The sequence below is a fragment of the Gouania willdenowi genome, chromosome 7, assembly GCF_900634775.1.
Source record: "Gouania willdenowi chromosome 7, fGouWil2.1, whole genome shotgun sequence".
Taxonomy (NCBI): Eukaryota; Metazoa; Chordata; class Actinopteri; order Blenniiformes; family Gobiesocidae; genus Gouania; species Gouania willdenowi.
In genome coordinates this window covers 31,185,662-31,204,740 of record NC_041050.1, presented here as the reverse complement: position 1 = coordinate 31,204,740, position 19,079 = coordinate 31,185,662, and the positions used below count along the sequence as shown (strand labels likewise).

Here is a 19,079-nt window from a genome sequence, read left to right as displayed (position 1 = left end):
AGATTGAAAACAGGAAAACACCTTCAATCTTTATTCTCATCTATTTCATTCTTGGCTAAATGAACCTCACTTTTTGAACGTTAGCGCCTCATTCAGGTTCTAAATGTATGAATGCAGATAGTTGCGTAAAGAATCCCTGCAGCATTTTAGCACTAATCTGTCTTTTTTTTCTCAAATCCAGCCACTGTGAGGGATCAATTTTCATATATTCATATTTATCAGATGACTTTACTACTTTTTACAATACACATTCAATAAATATTCTGCACACATTTTATATATACAGTTCATACATGCACATCAAACATACTGTATATACATAGGTATACATGTATGCACACATTTATACACACGTACATACACATGAATGTACAAATGAGATGTACATAATATTAATATTATACTATTTGTGTAAAAACAAAATTCATCAATTAAATTTAGTGTGGCAATACATAAATTAATAATATTCTCTATCACAATATATACCTTTTATTATGTTTATTAAGTATTCATATATTTTAAACTATTATATACATATTATATATTATTGCTGTCCGAGGTTAAATTTAGGGATGTCCCGATACAACTTTTTCATTTCCGATATGATACCGATATTGCAGCCTTGCATATCGGCCGATACCGATATTGATCCGATATCAGCATGAATCATACATATATTTTTTTCTTTATTATTATTAATAATAATAATAATAATAATAATAATAATAATAATAATAATAATAATAATAAAAATGACTTATTTTGTAGTGTGGAATGTTAGAAAAGGTTTGATCAAGTGATGTCACTCAAACAGAAAACAATAGTCAGCAACAGTAGTTATGAAAAAAAACTGACCTATTTATTATTAACCGATTGGTTACATAAATTTTACCTTCAACATAATATCTATATTATTCTACAATTGAATAAAATAAATGAATTGGAAAAAAAAAAAAAAAAAAAATTGGAAATTTGAATCCGATATTTGTTTTCAGGCTGATATCGGACCAAGACACCCCTAGTAAAATTGTTGCTCATCTTTCTTATACTTACTAATAATGTGTCGTAAAAAGCTTTTTAAGCGGGTTTATGTTGGTGCGTTGTTTTATTTCATCCTTTAGGCAGTTCCATAATTTAACCCCTGCTATTTTTATACTTATCTTTTTCAGTGTTGTTCTGGCAGATTGTATCTTAAAATCTAGATTTCCTTAAATTACATTCCCCTTCTCTCTCTAAAAATCTTTTCTGCAACCCTTTTGGAAGTGCACCTTTACTTGCTTTGTATATTCAGCAACATTAAGATGATTTAAATCACATAAATGTTGCATGACGCTGCAGAGTTTGTCTGCTCAAAGTTTAAAGTGCACTTTTTGATATATTCTGTCATGCATTTTCCTAAAGTTTTGGTGAGGCCTTTCCACTCCACTTGCCGCAGGATATCTGCTGCCTTTTTCCCCCAACACTGAGACTTCAGTGCACCTGCTGACGAGGCAGAAAAGTGTGAATGTAATTATGTGGCCGCTGCATCGGAGGAATCCATCACCAGTATAGCAGCAGGATAATGTCCTGCTGACTAACCCATGGGCGCTCTCCCTCTCCTCCTCCTCTCATTCTTCTATCTTTACCTCTGCCTGTGTCAGAGCTTTAATCACGGCCATACCCGCTTTCACTGACAACCAGCTGCCCATCACTGTCTGAGCGTGCACGTAGGCAAACATCTGCACCAGTGGTAACTCTCATGTGATGAACGATCACACAGTATACACACCATAACTCTATCTAACACAAATATCCATGTCTATCCATTACACATGCAGGGATGAAGTCCTAAGTTTGATCCAAGAGGAGGAATATAATCAGTGTCGTCATTTGCATTACAGGCTCTTTTTTTATGTCCACAATAAATCTGCAAAGGAGCTGGACACCAAGCAGGACTGTGAGTGCTCTTCACAGTAACACCTAATACACTGTGAGAACTATTTATCAAAGCAAAAAACACTTGTTATTCACACATAAGCTTTCAGGTAAAGATAATAAAACCTAATAACGAAGCTGGATTAGAGAAAGTCATCCCCTTTTTTACACGTCTTTTATTCTCTGACCAAACAAACAACAGTTTTATTACGTCCACTAAAAGTCTAATAATGTGATGACATCTGACTGCATTAGGAGGACATATGCACGACTCAGAAACTATAATAAATGAAGAGCACCACTTGCTTACGTGAAGTCTGCTGAATGAGTCAGCTTCACATCACATCTCTTTGACTTGAAGCTAATGTGTGGCACCTGTGCCCTCTCTGAGCCCATAGTGCAGATTCTCCATTGCACTGACACTTATTCATGTGGAAAATACAGTTAAACAGTTATGTTTTCCACCTTGTGACCATAGGGAGTGTTGTTTGGCTCTATTAAAATTAATTATGCGATACATTTAGTCCAAACATGTTCAGTTGCACAAGTGTCGTCCCTGTTTTCCCTGTGTTTTGGATAGATTTGAGTAATGGAAACCTAGACAAGCATCAGCAGACATGGAGTCTAAGCCAGTATCACAAGCAAAGATCAAGTCCACCGTCATCTGGGTGAGTAAGATGACAAAGGCTGTGAGCACACTGAGGGCGTGGGGAGGTTCCAGACATGGAGGAGGGAGGGGAGAGGGTTGGGTTTGGGGGTCGCAGGTGGATAAAGAGAGGGAGAGAGTCGGGGTTTCTGCTTTAAGGAGTTGAAAGAACCGTCCTCAGTCACGGAGGAGTCGGGGATCCTGCCTGAGTGAGTTGTCCTAAAGTTGAAACGTCTAAAGAAGAAGAATCTGATTCTCCTGTTGCTGTCATGAGCTTCAGAGTGGTGCTGCTGTCCTTTCTCCTGCTGGGTCCCAGCTCATCCAGAGGGGCTGTCATCACAGGGGTGAGCAACACTTTACCATCATCTTTCATCTGTGCCTGATGTGATTCAGGAGTCTCAATTTTTCTTATTGCAAACCACAGAAATCAAAGCAATATTACATATGTATGTATTTTTGAAATTATGCATTTTTCAAAGTCCAGATTTTTCATAGGGTTTGAAAAGAGACGTGTAAAATGCATAGTAATGATCACAATCAGAAACAGTACAAGGGCTCTGTGTTCATGAGGCTAGATGCACAGGAAATAAACTGTTTTTGTGTCTGGAGTTTCTGGTCCTAATGGACCAAAACCTCCTTCCACAGGGGAGAGATACTGTAGATACAGTTTGTGGGTGGAGTCAGCCACAACCTAATAATACAGTTACTTTAGAAAATGTATTAGAAGAACATTCCTTATTAAAACTACTTATGCAGAATAAAAAAAGGACTTCATCTGTTTCACAATGCAGACATTTGGTATGAAATATATTCCCAAACTGCATTTAAATCATGTGTCCCAGAACAATCAATATTCTAGTGCAATAATTGCAGAAGAAGTTCTGCAGAAGATCAACACAGGATTACAATATTTCTTTAATTGTTCACATGAGAAAATCTTTACAGGGATTTTGTTTCTCTTTGTTTTTGCTTCTTGGAAAATGAAATCATATGTTTTAAAAACACTGCATGCTTTTATTAAACTCATATATTCAACATTATTTCCAAAAAATGCATTTTTAATGATGTTGTGGAAGCCAAGGCAAAAAGGGAATAGAACGTGCGCTTTTTCCCCACATCCTCCTTCTGTCTATCTTAAGATGAACTATGTAATAAATGCGTTTATGTCTTGACAAACTGAGCAGTTTGCTGGAGAAGAAAATCGTTAAAAAAAAATCTGATTACAAAACCCACCCGGGGACCACATCCTCCTCCGCTTCTTCTTGATATCCATTCCTAAACAGATTAAGGGAATGACAGCAAATAAATAATAATAGTCGTGAACAAAAGAGCATTGCTTGGACAATAAGAGGAAATAACTGAATAAACTTGAATTGTTGCTGGCAAAAAAACGAAAAAAAAAACAAACACTAACAAACTACTGTGTGTGTAAGTTGACCTTAGTCTTAATGTGTCTCGTGCAGGCCTGTGAGAGAGACGTGCAGTGTGGTTTGGGTCTGTGCTGTGCAGTCAGTCTGTGGCTGAGCGGGCTGAGGATGTGCGTCCCAAGAGGAATGGAGGGGGATGAATGTCATCCCTTCAGTCATAAGGTGAGGACACGCACACGCACACGCACACGCACACGCACACACACACGCACACACACACACACCAAACTGGGGTATGTGTATCTCTAGGGCAGACATAGGCAACTGGCGGCACTGGGGCCTCATGTGGCCCTTGGTCGTATTTCATGCAGCCCCCAAAGTGAACGTACAAAATGACAGAAAAATACACAAAACAAAAGCAAGAATATATATAAAAAAAAAAAAAATACAAAGATTTACAACATTACAAGAAAAACACAGAAAGTACTCCAAAAACACACAAATCTACAACAAAAATGAACAAAACGGCAACAGTGATACACAAAATTACACAAAAAATATATAAAATTACAGAAATGGACAACAAAAGTACACAAAAAGACAAGAAAAACACAGTACTACAAACAAGCAAAATGACAAGAGAAATACATAAAAAATACCCCAAAAAACACAAAATGACAGCACAAATATACAATATGACTCCAAAACACCTATATTTTACAGGAAAAATATACAAAAGGACTACAGAAATGCACAAAATGCCTCACAGCGAGCAAGACAACAGCAAACATACACAGAATCACAGAAAAACTCTTTGTTCTTTCCTGTTTTAATGCTCAGATCACTCATTATTCTGAATGTTGATCATGTGGCCCTCTGATCAAACACATTTTTTGGCTCCGCTGTGATAAAAATTGCCTACCTCTGCCCTAAGGGTAGTTGAACATTTTTAACAATTTAGATTAATAATAATAATTTGTGGCACAACTCTTTAAAATACAACAAAATGTCAAGTTCAAATCTAATCAGAAATAAATGAATAAAAAGACCTAAATTCAAGGTTAATGTTGGACGAGACACGGGAACAGGTTTAAACGAGCCTGCAGACTCAAATAAATCATGTATAACATAAGCTAAGGGCAACTTGCGATAGGAAATAAAGGCTACGGGGTACATGGGGCAATAAAGTTTGGGAGCCACTGCTGTAGAGTAGTGTTCCTCTCCACAGCAAATGAGGGATTCAAGAACCATTCGTTCCATTTAAAGTCATTTAAAAACAACTTCTCAACACTTAGAGCTCTACTGGTCGATTTGAACACACACCCATATGGATGAATGAATGAATGAATGAATGAATGAATGAATGAATAATAGTTCCTGTCCACTATGTGAGTCACTGAGAACGAAAAGCACTGTTTCAGTCCAAGCCATCTTCATTTTTGTGTTCTCAGGTGCCATATCCAGGGAAGAGACAACATCACACGTGTCCTTGTCTCCCTCACTTGATATGCACCAGGTATGATGACAGCAAGTATCGATGTACGGAAGACTTCAAAAACATAGACTACTAACTTCTAATATCTAAAAACCTCAGAAGAAAGCGAAAGCATCAAATGAGAGCGAAGAGCGGAACGAGCTGCTGAATAAAAGTCATCTTCACTGGTTGCATTTATTTGTGTACTCTATGCATTAAAACACAGTTTAATGCACCTCCAACTGGAAACACATGGGAGAACATGCATATACAGCAGAACGCTGACAAAGAGCCACAGAGCAGAACAGCAGAGACACTTTTGGTTGTTGAATAAAGTTTACAATGAAAGATAGAAAAGAAATCAATGCGCCTCATCACTTTTCTTTCCGTTCATAAAATCACTGTATGCACATTTGGCAAGAGCAAACATATGGGTCTGATGAACAGTAACGCTATAAGAGTGTGTGGTGTTGTATGAAATAATTGTCATTATCATTATTTTATGTTGTCTGAATAAACACAGTGAGTAACTAAACCCTGAATGTATTTTCATTGCTTTGTGTATTCATTTATAGTCAAAGGTAACCTGCAGTGGGACACCCAGATTATCATTTTTGTTTAAAAAAGGAAAAAGAAATGACTTAATTTCATTGTTTCAATTGGTAACACCTAAATGATGCAAGTTATTTGAAAGTAAATTAGATTAACACACATTGGCCATTGTAATGGACTTAATACCAGTAATTTAATTGTTCATTGTTTTGCATTAGTTCGACTTAAAATTACAGTCAACCTAAAGTTTTCAGTTTTTCAGTATTTTCAGTAAATCCTATAGTTACAAGTTAGCTTCCATAACCACTAAGCCAGCGCACTGCTTCTAACCTTAAATTTAAAATTAAAATTTGCTTAAGAACTGAATATGCAGTTTTTGGTAGGAAGAAAATTTAAACCCAAGCATAAAATCTGATTTTCTTTTTTTTTTGAAGATTTTTCTAGAGAAAATCTAGAGAAATGGAGACATCACGTGTGGCAAACTGTTTTAACATTTAATATCTATAATTGTTATTCTTACATGTGGAAAAGGAAATACTGATATCTGTAATTCAAATAAAAATATCTGTAAATAAGTTGTAACTAGTCAAAATGTAATTGCTACATGTGAAAATACTGTATATTTGTAACTAGAGGTGTGACAAAATATCGATACAATGATATATCGCGATATTTCGTCTTGCGATCAATAGACTGGCGTCAAATATCGATTTTTCTTTTTTTTAAGTACAAGTTAAAACGTGTGCTCAGGTTTTCATAGACCACCCAGTTGTTTATATTATAACGCACTGATTGAAATGTTTATTTTTCATATGCAGTGGAATTTTCCCGTTTTCATGAAACAAGTTCATTCTGCACTGATATGTGTCCATGTTTACAGAGAAGTTGATAATACGACAACTGAAATGAGTATTTTCTGCATTAATTCTATTTTTTTTCAATGATTTCAAGTTAATTTTGCTCAAACACCATTAACAATATTTTGGTGAAACATTATTTTGCATCAGTCTTAAACATAACACAAGGACATGTGACTAGTTGTGGTCAGTGTGTGTGTGTTCAGAAGAGGACACTGTACAGTATACACTGTGTTTTACTTGGCTGTCATTCATGGGAAATTGATGTTTTGTAATTCCTGTCAAATGGATTCAGTGCAGTCGATAAATTATGAATTTCTTCAGTGACACAGATATCGTAATAAGGGCTTTAAATTCACTTTTTTAGATCACCAGCCAGCATACAGTAACTAGTACATTCTGAAAGTCACCAGCCAACCAGATTTTTCACCAGCCAATTTTTTTTCCAGCAAAAATAAACTATATTATCAGTGCCACAAATAAGATTTTTTAAATTGTTTTTATTTTATGTAATTGCAGAAATACATTAAAATGGTAAAAATATAAACTATTAATTTAAAAACAATATTGTAACAATGACTCAAAGGTGAAATATGGAACTTTGGGTCTGTCGGAGAAGTGAACATTTTATAAAGTATATTCTTGATAAACAAACTTAACTCAAATGAACATTGGATCCCTGGTACACCGTTTGAAGTTAGGAAGAAGTCATTACTAATCAATAGGGCAGCTCGATTATAGAAAAAATAATAATCACAATTATTTTAGTCATATTTGATATCGCGATTATTCAAACGATTATTTGTCAACCAAAAAGTTATTTATTTTTTGTACAAAAAAAAACCCAAAATATATTCTTTGAACATAAATAAATTCCTTCAAACACTAAAATCAAGAATGTTTACATTTGCACAACACAAAACACTTCTTGCACGTGATGTGTCTTTGCTCTAGGTCTTCATCATCAAATCCAAAGTGTTCCCATATTAGAGAATATGACTTGTTTACCAAGTTTCTCCTGCCATGTTGGAATGCAGGCCAGCTTTGGCTTTGAGATGGGCGGGGTGGAGGGGAGGAGCTTGCATGTGCGTGGATTAAACAACTCAAAGTTAGTATTATTAACATGTGTGTGCCAAGCTTTATTATCGAAATTATGGGTTTGTTTTATTTAGCAAATATAAAATGTTAAAAAAAATGTTTTTTTTACAATTGTTTTTTCTCGATTATGTTATTTTTGTAATCGTTGGGTGTAATAATCGAAATCGGAATCGAATTTCAATTAATTGAGCGGCCCTACTAATCAGTACTAAGAATTACATGTACTGTAGAGAAAACATGTTTTACTAGCGTGGATGCTTAATGTAAACAAATCCCACTCCCCACAAACTGTATACCAGCCACGTACGACCCCTTTTCAGATCCTCTTTTATCTTAATTTTCCCCTGGGTCGGCAGCAGCCTTGCTTTTTAGCAGTTCAGGTTTTTCAACACCCGATAAATATCTCCATATGATTGATTTTTTTTCTCAGCTAATTTTACAACTTCATTTCATTTCTAATTGTTTGTTTTGCATCGTTCTGTTTGTCTTCTCCGATAACAACAATCACGCTAACGCAAGCACGTAGCCAATCGTTGAATGACACGTCACGACATATAGTGTTCATGGGTAATGTAGGATTAATACAGCAAGCAGTGTTGCCAGATCTACATTATGTTTTTAAGTCTAAACACACAGAAAAACCCTCACATTTCTTCACCGTAAAGAGCCCAATCTGGCAACAATGACTTTCCGCTGCCTGCCGATTCAAGCTGACGCAGCAGTGGTGTTGTTTTGTTCTTCACCAGCCAAAATGGATCGTAATGCTACAATGTTACCCGCCAAAGTTCATTTTTACCCGCATTTGGCGGGTGTTAATTTAAAGCCCTAATCGTAAGGTATTGTGGATGAAATTTCTCGCGATATATCGATTAACGCAGAATCGCCGTATTGTGATAATATTGTTATTGAGGGCAAAAATATCGTGATAGTATCGTATCGTAAGGTACATAGTGATACCCGACTCTATTTGTAACATGTCAAAATTGTATTCCAGATATCTAAAATGACATTTTGACATGTCAAAAAGCAGTTCCCGCTAGTGAAAACTAAAACTGCAACTAGTTAGTCCTACTGATTAAATGTTAAAACGTCATGACGTCAGACACAGAATCACCAGAAACCTAGTGTAACTAATGCAGGTATAAGAATAGCGGGTTGTAGACTGTCCTCACTAAAGCAACTCACTCCGAAGTTTGAGTTACTTCAACAATGGCTGAGACATCATTTTTTAAAATGTGAGGTTTGCTCTGAGAACGCGTGGTTAGCATTTACTCCTTTACAACTAGAAAGTGGTGGTTTTGCATCCCAGAGATAAATTTCCATCTTACTCTGTGGAAAATGTCAGAGTCACGTGCAGATAGTGTGTGAAATGTGTCCTGACCCCTTGTTCTGTGTTTATACGGACAGGTACTTATCCACCACAATGTGAAGCCTGTTACTAAGAGAAACCGTTTTTCCTTCATCGCACCAGTGCAGAAGGTGGTGAGATGGTCTTTAGTGGTTTAAACAGCAGCAGCAGCTGCTTCACAGGGGGAAATCCCTGGCAGCAGGTCAGCATTGACAGGTACAAAGAAATGCATCCACAGAGCCAAACAGCTGACAATCTTAATACAGTAAATCAGGGGCGTCAAACTCATTTTAGTTCAAGGGGCCAAACACGGAGCAGTTTGATCTTAAGTGGGCCACAGCGTTTATGCAGAAAAACACATAATTTCAACATTATTGTACCCTAGTTTACACTTCTACGTATACATAGAATACTAAATATGCAAAAAACTGACAATATTCAAGCAGTAAGTGACAGATATCAGTCCCAACAGGATATTCAGTTTAAATTTCCTAGATTTTGTGACCAATTTCTATTTAAGGGAAATATTATGTAACAATTTGAGGAAAATTGAAGGAATTTGTGAGAATTTTGAGTTTTTTCAACTGTTTAACAATAAAAAAATGACTGCAATCATGTGATATAAGCACTGTGAGCACCTGATTTTCATTTACACAATGATTCATATATTCTCTGTCATTTTTACTTTCACCTTCTGCGAGCTGAATCGGATGCCCCAAACGGCCGGATTTGGCCCCCGGGCCATGAGTTTGACACATGTGCAGTTTCATGATAAATGACTGCTGACCCTCCCAGTGTTACCATTGATGAACAGACTGGGATTCTGCCATGGAAGCTGCGGGTCTTCATCACCACACGTACCTCCCTAATCATCCAAGCATCCAGTGGCATCAGCAACATGAACTCTTGGGTTGGAGCCTGAACGCACCAGTGCAGACATGTGATTCACACCGTCATGCTTTAAAGTCAGGCACACGTTTTTCTTTATATTTCTGAACTAAAGGTAAACAGCTTTTTGATGCTCTGACGTCAAAAGCGTCAAATGAAAACAATTATGCAGGACTTGGAGGGTTTTCTGAGCTGGAACAGTGTGAAATACTAATAAACACAGTTTCTGCTGCTTGGTTTTAAATGTTGTTCTTTCACAGCTACAGTGAACTGCCAGAACATCAAGAGCTGAGCCTGATGTCACCAGGAATGGAAACACAATCATGGTCCCTTTGGTCAGTGTGAAATTGATGAATCAGGGGAAACTTTTTAATCTTGTTTCTTTCTGTTATTTTGTTAGTTGTCATTGATGCTTCACTTTCGTTAGAGTGGCCTTCAAGGTCTGGATCCAGTAAAGTTTGTTTATGCAGCCTTTGATACCTTAGAGCAGTGGTTCTCTAACTGTTTTGCCTCTAGTACCTCCTTTCTCTTATATTTGAATCCAAGTACTGTACCCCTTTGTCCGACCTCAATATTTTGCTCAGAATTCTATGAAAAAAAACAACTATAGAGGGTAATGATGGAATCAATGATAAAGCACATTTGAAAGAGTCCCATTGTAAATAAGTGGAGTGAAACAGTATGTAGTGTCACCTGAATGAATACATTTCTATAGTTTTTTTCATTTATGGTCATCTCCCACCTGGTGCGAGACTAAAATTGACCCTTGTATGTTTTCTTCATAAATATTATGATTATCATTTTTAACTAAAAACTAGTTCGAATAAACTACGGCCAGGCCCTCGGAACGTCTCCGCGCCGAATAGCACGTACCACGTTTCCGAGAATTCAGTCAAATGACTCGGTTCCACCGAGTAAAGGCGTCCCCTGGTGCCCCCGTGGCACATACAGAGTAATGGGCCCCATTCATATATTGGTATTTGTCAATGATTCTGTTTACCACCAACTGTCGCAATATTTGACTCACAAATAAAGGAGAAAATAACTTTAGTAAAAATTGCAAAAAAAAAAGGGGGGTGGGCCCATGTGTGAGGCATAATTGTAATCTACGTTGAATTCACATGACTATGTTCCCATACATTTGGAAATTACCGGAAATGGGGGGTGGGCCTCCGGGCTCCATTTAAAAAGGGGCTTCTATCTTATTCATTCATAGAGTATTCATATCAAACTGCATTCCGAACTAATGAGAACTAACGGAGGAGTAGTCATTTAAAAAACGGGGCCCCCTGGCGCCCCGTGACACGGACGGGGTAATGGGCCCGATTTAGATATTGGTATGTGCCAATGATTTGGCACCACCAACCTCGCAAATAAATGAGAAATCGACTTTCAGATTTTTCAGGCTCCAAGCGTCGATGTGTACACATCCATAGATTATACCTAATAAATTTCAGGCCGATCCGTTCACAAATAACATAGGAGTAGTGATTTTAACTAGTGTACGTAACAAGAAGTAGAAGTAGAAGAAGAAGAAGTAGAAGAAGAAGAAGAAGTAGAACAACAACAACAACAACAAAGGGAGTGGCGTTTTGAGTCCGGTAGCCTTGCCTAATAAACATTGTAAATCCTCATTTTTTTGTTACTGTAATTTTCCACACTCTTCCTCTCAAGTACCCCCTCTACTGCCATTGCATACCCCCATTTGAAAAACACTGCCTTAGATCAGTGTTTCTCAAACGGGGGTATGTGTGCCCCTAGGGGTACTCCATGGCACTCCTGGGGATACTTGAGATCCAGAGTGTGGAACATTTACAAATGAAAGCATTCAAAATAATGAGTTTAACATGTTTATTTTTAGTTGAAAGGATGGTAACAATAACAATGATGATGGAAATGATTTTGATTAGAACATAAACTGAAAATACAAAGGTCAGTCAAGAAAGAAATCTGTTCAGGAGCCAATAAATACTGTTTCATGTCACTTATTTACAATATAAGAATATTTAAAATGTGCTTTATTACTCATTTATTCCAACATTATGATCCATAGTGGTTTTTTCATGGTATTCTCAGCAAAATGTTGGATATTTCTGTATCTATGTATTTTGCCAAAATGTCAAAGGAAAAACCAACCAGTTCTTTCTATTCACTCTTTCTACTGGATTGACCTTTTCGCAAAAGGCTTAAAAAGGGAACGACACCATCTTATTGTGTGAAAGGACAGTCAGACGTAGGGTTGAACATCGAGCGTTTCTCACAATAATGGCTCAGGTTATCACTGATGTTGTTGAGGAGAAGCTGATAAGAACGAACATGGATGTAACAAAAGACGACCAAACAACTCTTCTTTTCTTCTTGCTGCGAACTGAGAAGTGAAAAGCTCGAATAAATTCACTGCTTTCATTTTACCAGAACCTTTTTTATTTTCTTGGTATATCTTTATAGTTTTGTCATGAACCTGTCCATCACTATTTCAAAGAAACAAATAGTTCCTGATATAATTACAATATATACCATAGTTGTTTCTTGCTATATGCAGACCAATGCAGCCACCATGGAAGCGTTAACGTAAGTGAATTTGTTTGTTTGTTTGTCTGTAGGGAATGATACATCAAAAATACTAGAGGTGTCCTGATCCGATATTGAAACCGGATATCTGTCTAATATCAGCCAGAAAACGAATATCGGATTTTATCGGACTTCATCAAAAATCACCGATATAAGCGCTCCGATAAAATGTTCTCTGTTTGAATAACATCACTTGATCAAGCCTTTTCTAATATTCCACACTACAAAATAAGTAATAAAAGTATGTATGATTCGTGCTGATATCGTGTCGGATCAATATCGGTATCGGACGATACTCAAGGCAGCAATATCGCTATCATATTGGAAGTGAAAAAGTTTTATCGGGGCATCCCTACAAAATACTTAACAGATTTTGACATTAAATTTTGGAGGGGATCTGGATCAATAAACCAGTGGTTCCCAATCTTTTTTGTGCCGTGCACCCCCTTTGCATTTAAAAAAATCATTTGTACCCCCTTTTCATATCATACGTACTCCCTCAATAATTTAATATAATATGCAACTTTTACGTGATTATTTCAATAGTAAGTAAATACGGTCTCCTATGTAAAACGTAACCAATTATTGTCTCCTTTTGTCAGAAGTGTGATAAAATGGCCTCTCCAGCATTTAATAATTCTGTTATAATCAATTACAAGAAAATATAGTATTTTATTGAGCGGTTGTACTGTTAGTTTGTGATCAATTTGTCAAAAAAATAAATAAATATCTTAAAAAGGAATTAGGAACATTTCCCAGATTATTTTTGAATTAATTGTTAAATCTTTCCGAGTACCCCCTGCAATGGGCTCCCGTACCCCATTTTGGGAACTACTGCAATAAACTGATTCTGGATCAGTTAAAAAAAAAAAAAAAAATCACAATATCTCATCATTGGCAAAAATTCAAAAATTCATATTTTGGTTCGTCATCGACCGATTTTTATGAAATTTGACTCAGTTATGTCCGGTAGGGTCCTCCATTACCCCAACAAGTTTTTATTTTCATCACATCTGGTTCACGCTTCTCATTACAATGGGAAAAAATGGGAGTATTTTCATCTACTGTATCGTTATTAATGGGGATAGAGATTTCTTACAAACCTTTAACGTGTGAATGAGATCTGGATCACTGGTCTAGACAATGGGAAATATCTGGTAAAGAGGATATTTTGGAGGGGGTGTGCGTTGCACTGGGGTGGTTCACAAAATTCATTTTCAGAAAAAAATGCCAGATTGCTTTTTGCCTTGTTCACATTGACACTGTAATCATCTGTTTCCAAAAATGGAGTCAATCGCTGTTTTTTAGTTTTTTTTTCACAATGTTGAAGTCTTTTCTATTTTCAGGAATAGTGTTTGAACTGTTGTAATGTCCTTACTCATTTCCAATAAATACAGGGCGAAACTATGAATGACCGTACATCTTTATATATCGTTAACGTTTCTGATATCAGTGAAAGTTATGCATTGTTTGGTTGAGCAATAAAAATTGTGAAAAAGTGTGCCACCCTTTATACGGACTTTAGATTGGCTCAACTTTTGCTACAGATGTTCAAAATATCTACAGTATAAACAAGGCATAATGTGATCTGGTAAAAACCTTTGGTAATACCATTATATTGTGAACCACCCTAGAGGTGTGTGCTCTCTGAGAGCTAATATTGCTTACGTTTATTTCTGTTTGCAAATCCCACAATCACAGAAACAGATCCAAACTTGTCCTGAAGCGGTTGCAGTGTTTAATATAAATCTTTGTTTATACTTTATATCGAGACAGGTTGTTTTATCTCTAGATCGTCTGAATATTAAAAAAAAAAAAAAGCATTTGGTATAGACATATGATGGAAGCAGCTATAAATTGCTTGGGTGAATCGGGGACAAAGTTAATCAGCATCCGCAAAGTACGGCTTCAAAAAATGATTATCATATCATAAAATCAGCTCATGAGATGGTGCTGACCACTTAGGATGATTTAATCAAGCCTGTTTAAACTGGTCTTTGTTTAAATCTAAAACCTGAATTCACTGGAGGGCCAGTGTGGAGTATTCCACCATCCCAGTTGTCTCAGCTTCACTGTGTCCCTTGTGCGTCCTCAGGTTTGCATACATTTCCTCTGGTTGTTTCGGACGTGCTTTGAAATCCACCGTTGTGTAGACGACCCCTGCACTTGTTTCCTGGAGGAGATAAAAAGCTTTAGAGGAAGTTAAAGAACCAAAAACATGCCAGTCAGTCAGGCTGACTGTGAGTCATGGAGAGAGGCTGTTCCTGTTTGACACCTACTGGACCATCTCGTCTCAGTGATTCACTCAGAGTATCTCCATGTTTGTCTGCAAATGTAAAAAAACAGCACGACGTTACACAACTGGGTGGATACGGTCACTAGCAGGGGTGGACTCATTTGGCATAACGGGCATCGTCCTGGTTGGCCGTCAACCCTAAGTTTATTTTATTTTAAAAAAAAAAAATTGACGGGCGACTCGAGGCAGACATGGTGACAGTGGGTCAAAAATGGTCCAAAAGTGGCAAAAACATGGCAAGAAAAGAGTGAAAAGTGATTCAAATGGGCCAAAAGCAGTCAAGAGTGGCCAAAAAATTGGCAAATAAAGAGGATCCAGATATGTAATGGCAAAGGGTAGCTTTAATGAGCAAAATGTGGCAAACAATAGTGAAAAGGGACCAAATGTGGTAAACAATAGTGGAAAAAGGGCAAAAATGTGGAACAAAAAGAGGCAAAATGTAGGGAAAAAAAGGAAACAAGGGATATTTTTTGAGCAAAAATTAGCTGATTTGGATGAAAAGTGGCCAAAACAAATTAAAGAAAGTACAACAATTAGATAAAAAAGGATATTTTTTATCAAATTTTTAGCTATAGTCGGAATAAGGTGTCAGAACTTTTTGAGAAGGAGCAAAAATGGGACAAAGTAAGTTGCAAAATGGCAAATGTAAATAGGTAAAAAGGGGTTAAAAAGTTTCCACCTTTTATGGTTTTATGAGAATAACAATTCAAATTAAAACATAAAGAGCCAGATGTTGAGCATTATTGACTTAATAACGGCTTCTAAAGAAAATGCCACGACTGAATTTTGGTCCCAGTCCACCCCTGGTCACTATATATATATATATACAATATTAATAGATCAAGTTAGAAACACAGTCAAACCTTGACGCTTTGCTTTAAGTCTGCAGTAAATGACACCAATCACTGAAGTGATGAAGATCATCACTGTAGTGGACATGATGACGGCCAGTGGGAGAACAAAACTCCAAGAAATCCTGGAAACAAGGCAGAACCAATTCCTCTGAGTTAAACAGTTGTGTTAGAGCAGAAACCAGCAGAGGTGAATGAGTACCTGGGGCCAAAGCTTTGGTCCTGAGCCTGAACGGGCCTCGTAGAGACTGGGAACGTTGTGGTTGATGTCAGAAACGGCTGAGACTTCCTGTGGTCATGTGACGATTCTGCAGGAAGAAACGCCGCAAAATATTTGAAAATAATGCTTGTATGTTAAACAGGGTTGAGGTCAATTATAATTGTAATTGCGTGATTGATAATTAACTACGATGCAGGAGGCATCAATTGTAATTCATGTACTTTATTATTAGTCCGCCAGCAGGTGGCGCTACAACCAATTTCAACTCGTTTTGGCCTATAACTCCCACACTGTATGTCACGCATTCAAAAACCTCATATCCACAGATTTCCTAAATAGCATTGAATCTCCTGGGCTAGGCCACGCCCATTTCTGCCTATAATTTTGTGGCGCAAAATTGCAAAAACTGGAAAAACTGCGTTTTTCAAACTTCTCCTTGGGATTTTGTCCAATCAGCGTGAAACTTTGTACGCAGAGTCTTCAGTTGGACCTAAATGTAAAGGTGAGTAAAGAATTTTGTTTGGTCAAAATATGTGCAAATTATTAACTAGTAAAGTTTTCTAGCTGGCTATAAAAATGCGAACTGTTGCATATCGCGATCAAAATCTGAGATCCTTCGTAGTCATGTGACTGTGGGAGTACAAGCAAAATTCTAATAATTAAGGCCACTAGGGGGCGCTGCAAATATGGGAAATTTATATCTATTAAATGGCAAGACCGATTTTTACCAAATTTGGTGGATATGACCTTGGGTCACTCCTGAGGCCATATCTCAAAGTTAATCCTAATTGGTCAAAGTGGGCGTGGCTTATTACAACATAAAATATATATAAACAAACATTTATTTCAGCTGAAGTATTATGTTGAGGGCTGTGAAATGTACAGGGAATAAATAGAAGACCACACAGACCACCCACACCAAAAAGTGTTCCACGAGGTGGCGCAACGAGTGCAAACACATTTTGGCCTTTAACGTTCACATTTTAAATCACACCTTCGTGAACTTTATATCCACGCGTTCCATTAATATAGTTGCATCTTCTGACATAGGCCACGCCCAATCCCACGGCTTATTTCTCTTTGTAGGTCACTGCACACCAAAAACCTACTTTTTCAAACTCCTCCTAGTGTTTAAGTTCTATCTGCACCAAACTTTGCACATATAATGTCCAGACATGTGCCAGTTATAAAAAACACATACTGTTGCATATTTTTGTCTAAGTAAAAGCTATTAACATCAAACTCAAGTCACCTAAGTAAACTGAGTCAACCAGAGGCTCTGTGGTTGTTAAATAATGAAATGAATCACCAATAGATGCATTTCATCATCACATTGCATTAAATAATTCTTGCCAGTACTTACCAAATACCTCGACATAGTAATCGTGGAAGATAGGGTTTTGAGGTCCCAGTACGAGACATCTGTAAAAGCCACCATCTGAGGATCTTACGTTCCATATTTTGAATTCCACACAGCCGTCCTGCTCAGTTCTTGTCACTCTCCCTTTGAGCTGATCACATGTGTAGCCCTCATTGTCCAGCAGCTTGTAACATCCACCTGGATACAGTTTACAGCAAAACTTCATGTAGCTGTTGTAGAACGAAGGAAAGTAAAACCTCAGCAGAATGTTCTCAGACTCCTCTATTCTCTGCTGCTGCCCTTTCAGAGGAGAAACATCTGCAAAACAAAGATAGAACTATCATTAATGTGCCTGCAAATATTAAGGTTTTACAATTTGGATTGATGTTTTTTTTTTTTTTTTTTTGTTACCCAGTAGGAATATGAAGACAAAGACGCTCCTCATCTTCAGTGTGTTGTTCATGAGCCTCAGCAGTTTGAACAGTTTACTACTGTTGAGAACGAGATGTTCCTCCTACAAAGAAAGAAGGGGAAGCTGTTGCTCATCAGCTGAAGACTGAAGTATTTAAAATATCCTTCCTTTCCTGTTTAGTCCCAACAAAGCGTGCACAGACTTAAGGCAGAAACCCTTTGCAGGTTTTGTTAGATTCACTTTAATACGTGGCACCACCTCCGTGGGTGAGAGGAAGGTTTTATAAATGGGGTCAATGAATGACATATAAGAATTTTTTTTAAATATGAATAAAAACTGATATATTTAGAAAAGTTTGCATTAATATTATGATGAATATAAAGATAGAAACACTTCGAAATTTTATACAGGACAACAAAACAACTTTGAAAATTGTGCAGAAAATGAATTTGAATAGATTTAGAGTACTTTTAAAGATGTTTTGTCAGGGCTGGATATTTTGAAACTTTAACTAAATAATAAATAAATTCATATTTATTTGAGAATTCAAAGTTAGTGCATTTATAGGAGAGGAACTATACTGTATGTGGTACCTGTTTAAGCATTTAAACATTTATTAACTACAAGAAATGCAGTTGGACAGTAAACTTAAATGTCACATCATTGACTCACACACACAAATATATTTAAAAAAATAATCCTCCTCTCCCCATCTCGGGGGTGGCCTGGAAATTTCAGGGTTCCGTTCAGTATCTTGTTCGTAGCACTGCACTTCAGACTGAGGCTTCTGATGTTGAAGCCACCAGTTCTCCCAGTTTGGGGCTCAGTGCTCTGGGCTTTTGATCATCTGCTGGTATGTCCACACACAGTATTTTAATACTTTGTCTGATTGTTGGTCTCTAACACCGTTGATGGTGTGTTCCATCAGGATTTGAGAACTTCCAGTCCACACTGGGTAAGATGTTCCTGTACACTGTCTCAACCACTTGGTTGTAGGGGGTCCTGCCACTATGTGCTAGACTGTGTTAAACACATCTTTACTGTCTGATCTGATACATATATAGTTATTTACTTTGGGAGGATGACTACAATGCTGAACTTCATGTTGTATGTAATGAATCTGGACATTTAATACAATCTACAATGATACCTTTCTCCAGCTAAAGTGGGATGGATGCAATGTCTTGATATCAGTTAGAATAGCATAGAATAGTAAGAATCTTCT

At 37.0% G+C, this 19,079-nt stretch overlaps 2 protein-coding genes across 2 annotated transcripts; one reads left to right on the top strand and one right to left on the bottom strand.

Moving 5' to 3' along the window:
* The first annotated feature begins 2,715 nt into the window (after window positions 1-2,715).
* On the top strand, window positions 2,716-5,830 carry prok1 (prokineticin 1). The gene is made up of 3 exons (XM_028453650.1): window positions 2,716-2,904; window positions 4,024-4,149; window positions 5,379-5,830. The coding sequence occupies exons 1-3, from the start codon at window positions 2,830-2,832 to the stop codon at window positions 5,496-5,498; spliced, it is 321 nt and encodes a 106-aa protein (XP_028309451.1). The 5' UTR covers window positions 2,716-2,829; the 3' UTR covers window positions 5,499-5,830.
* An 8,522-nt stretch (window positions 5,831-14,352) lies between these two features.
* On the bottom strand, window positions 14,353-17,991 carry LOC114467494 (uncharacterized). Its single transcript, XM_028453826.1, has 6 exons — window positions 17,854-17,991; window positions 17,446-17,760; window positions 16,065-16,170; window positions 15,875-15,987; window positions 14,995-15,041; window positions 14,353-14,888 (listed from the first exon to the last, which is right to left on the bottom strand). Exons 1-6 carry the CDS (start codon window positions 17,903-17,905, stop codon window positions 14,736-14,738), a joined length of 786 nt encoding a protein of 261 aa, XP_028309627.1. The 5' UTR covers window positions 17,906-17,991; the 3' UTR covers window positions 14,353-14,735.
* Window positions 17,992-19,079: the final 1,088 nt, after the last annotated feature.

What these genes read in the sequence shown, in the direction of transcription:
- prok1 (XM_028453650.1), top strand. Translation starts at nt 2,830, where the DNA reads ATGAGCTTCAGAGTGGTGCTGCTGTCCTTTCTCCTGCTGGGTCCCAGC. An exon ending in GAGGGGCTGTCATCACAGGG is followed by an intron (nt 2,905 to 4,023) that starts GTGAGCAACACT and finishes TGTCTCGTGCAG; the next exon opens with GCCTGTGAGAGAGACGTGCA. An exon ending in GTCATCCCTTCAGTCATAAG is followed by an intron (nt 4,150 to 5,378) that starts GTGAGGACACGC and finishes TTGTGTTCTCAG; the next exon opens with GTGCCATATCCAGGGAAGAG.
- LOC114467494 (XM_028453826.1), bottom strand. Translation starts at nt 17,905, where the DNA reads ATGAACAACACACTGAAGATGAGGAGCGTCTTTGTCTTCATATTCCTA. An exon ending in TGTCTTCATATTCCTACTGG is followed by an intron (nt 17,761 to 17,853) that starts GTAACAAAAAAA and finishes TTTGTTTTGCAG; the next exon opens with ATGTTTCTCCTCTGAAAGGG. An exon ending in GACCAAAGCTTTGGCCCCAG is followed by an intron (nt 15,988 to 16,064) that starts GTACTCATTCAC and finishes CCTTGTTTCCAG; the next exon opens with GATTTCTTGGAGTTTTGTTC.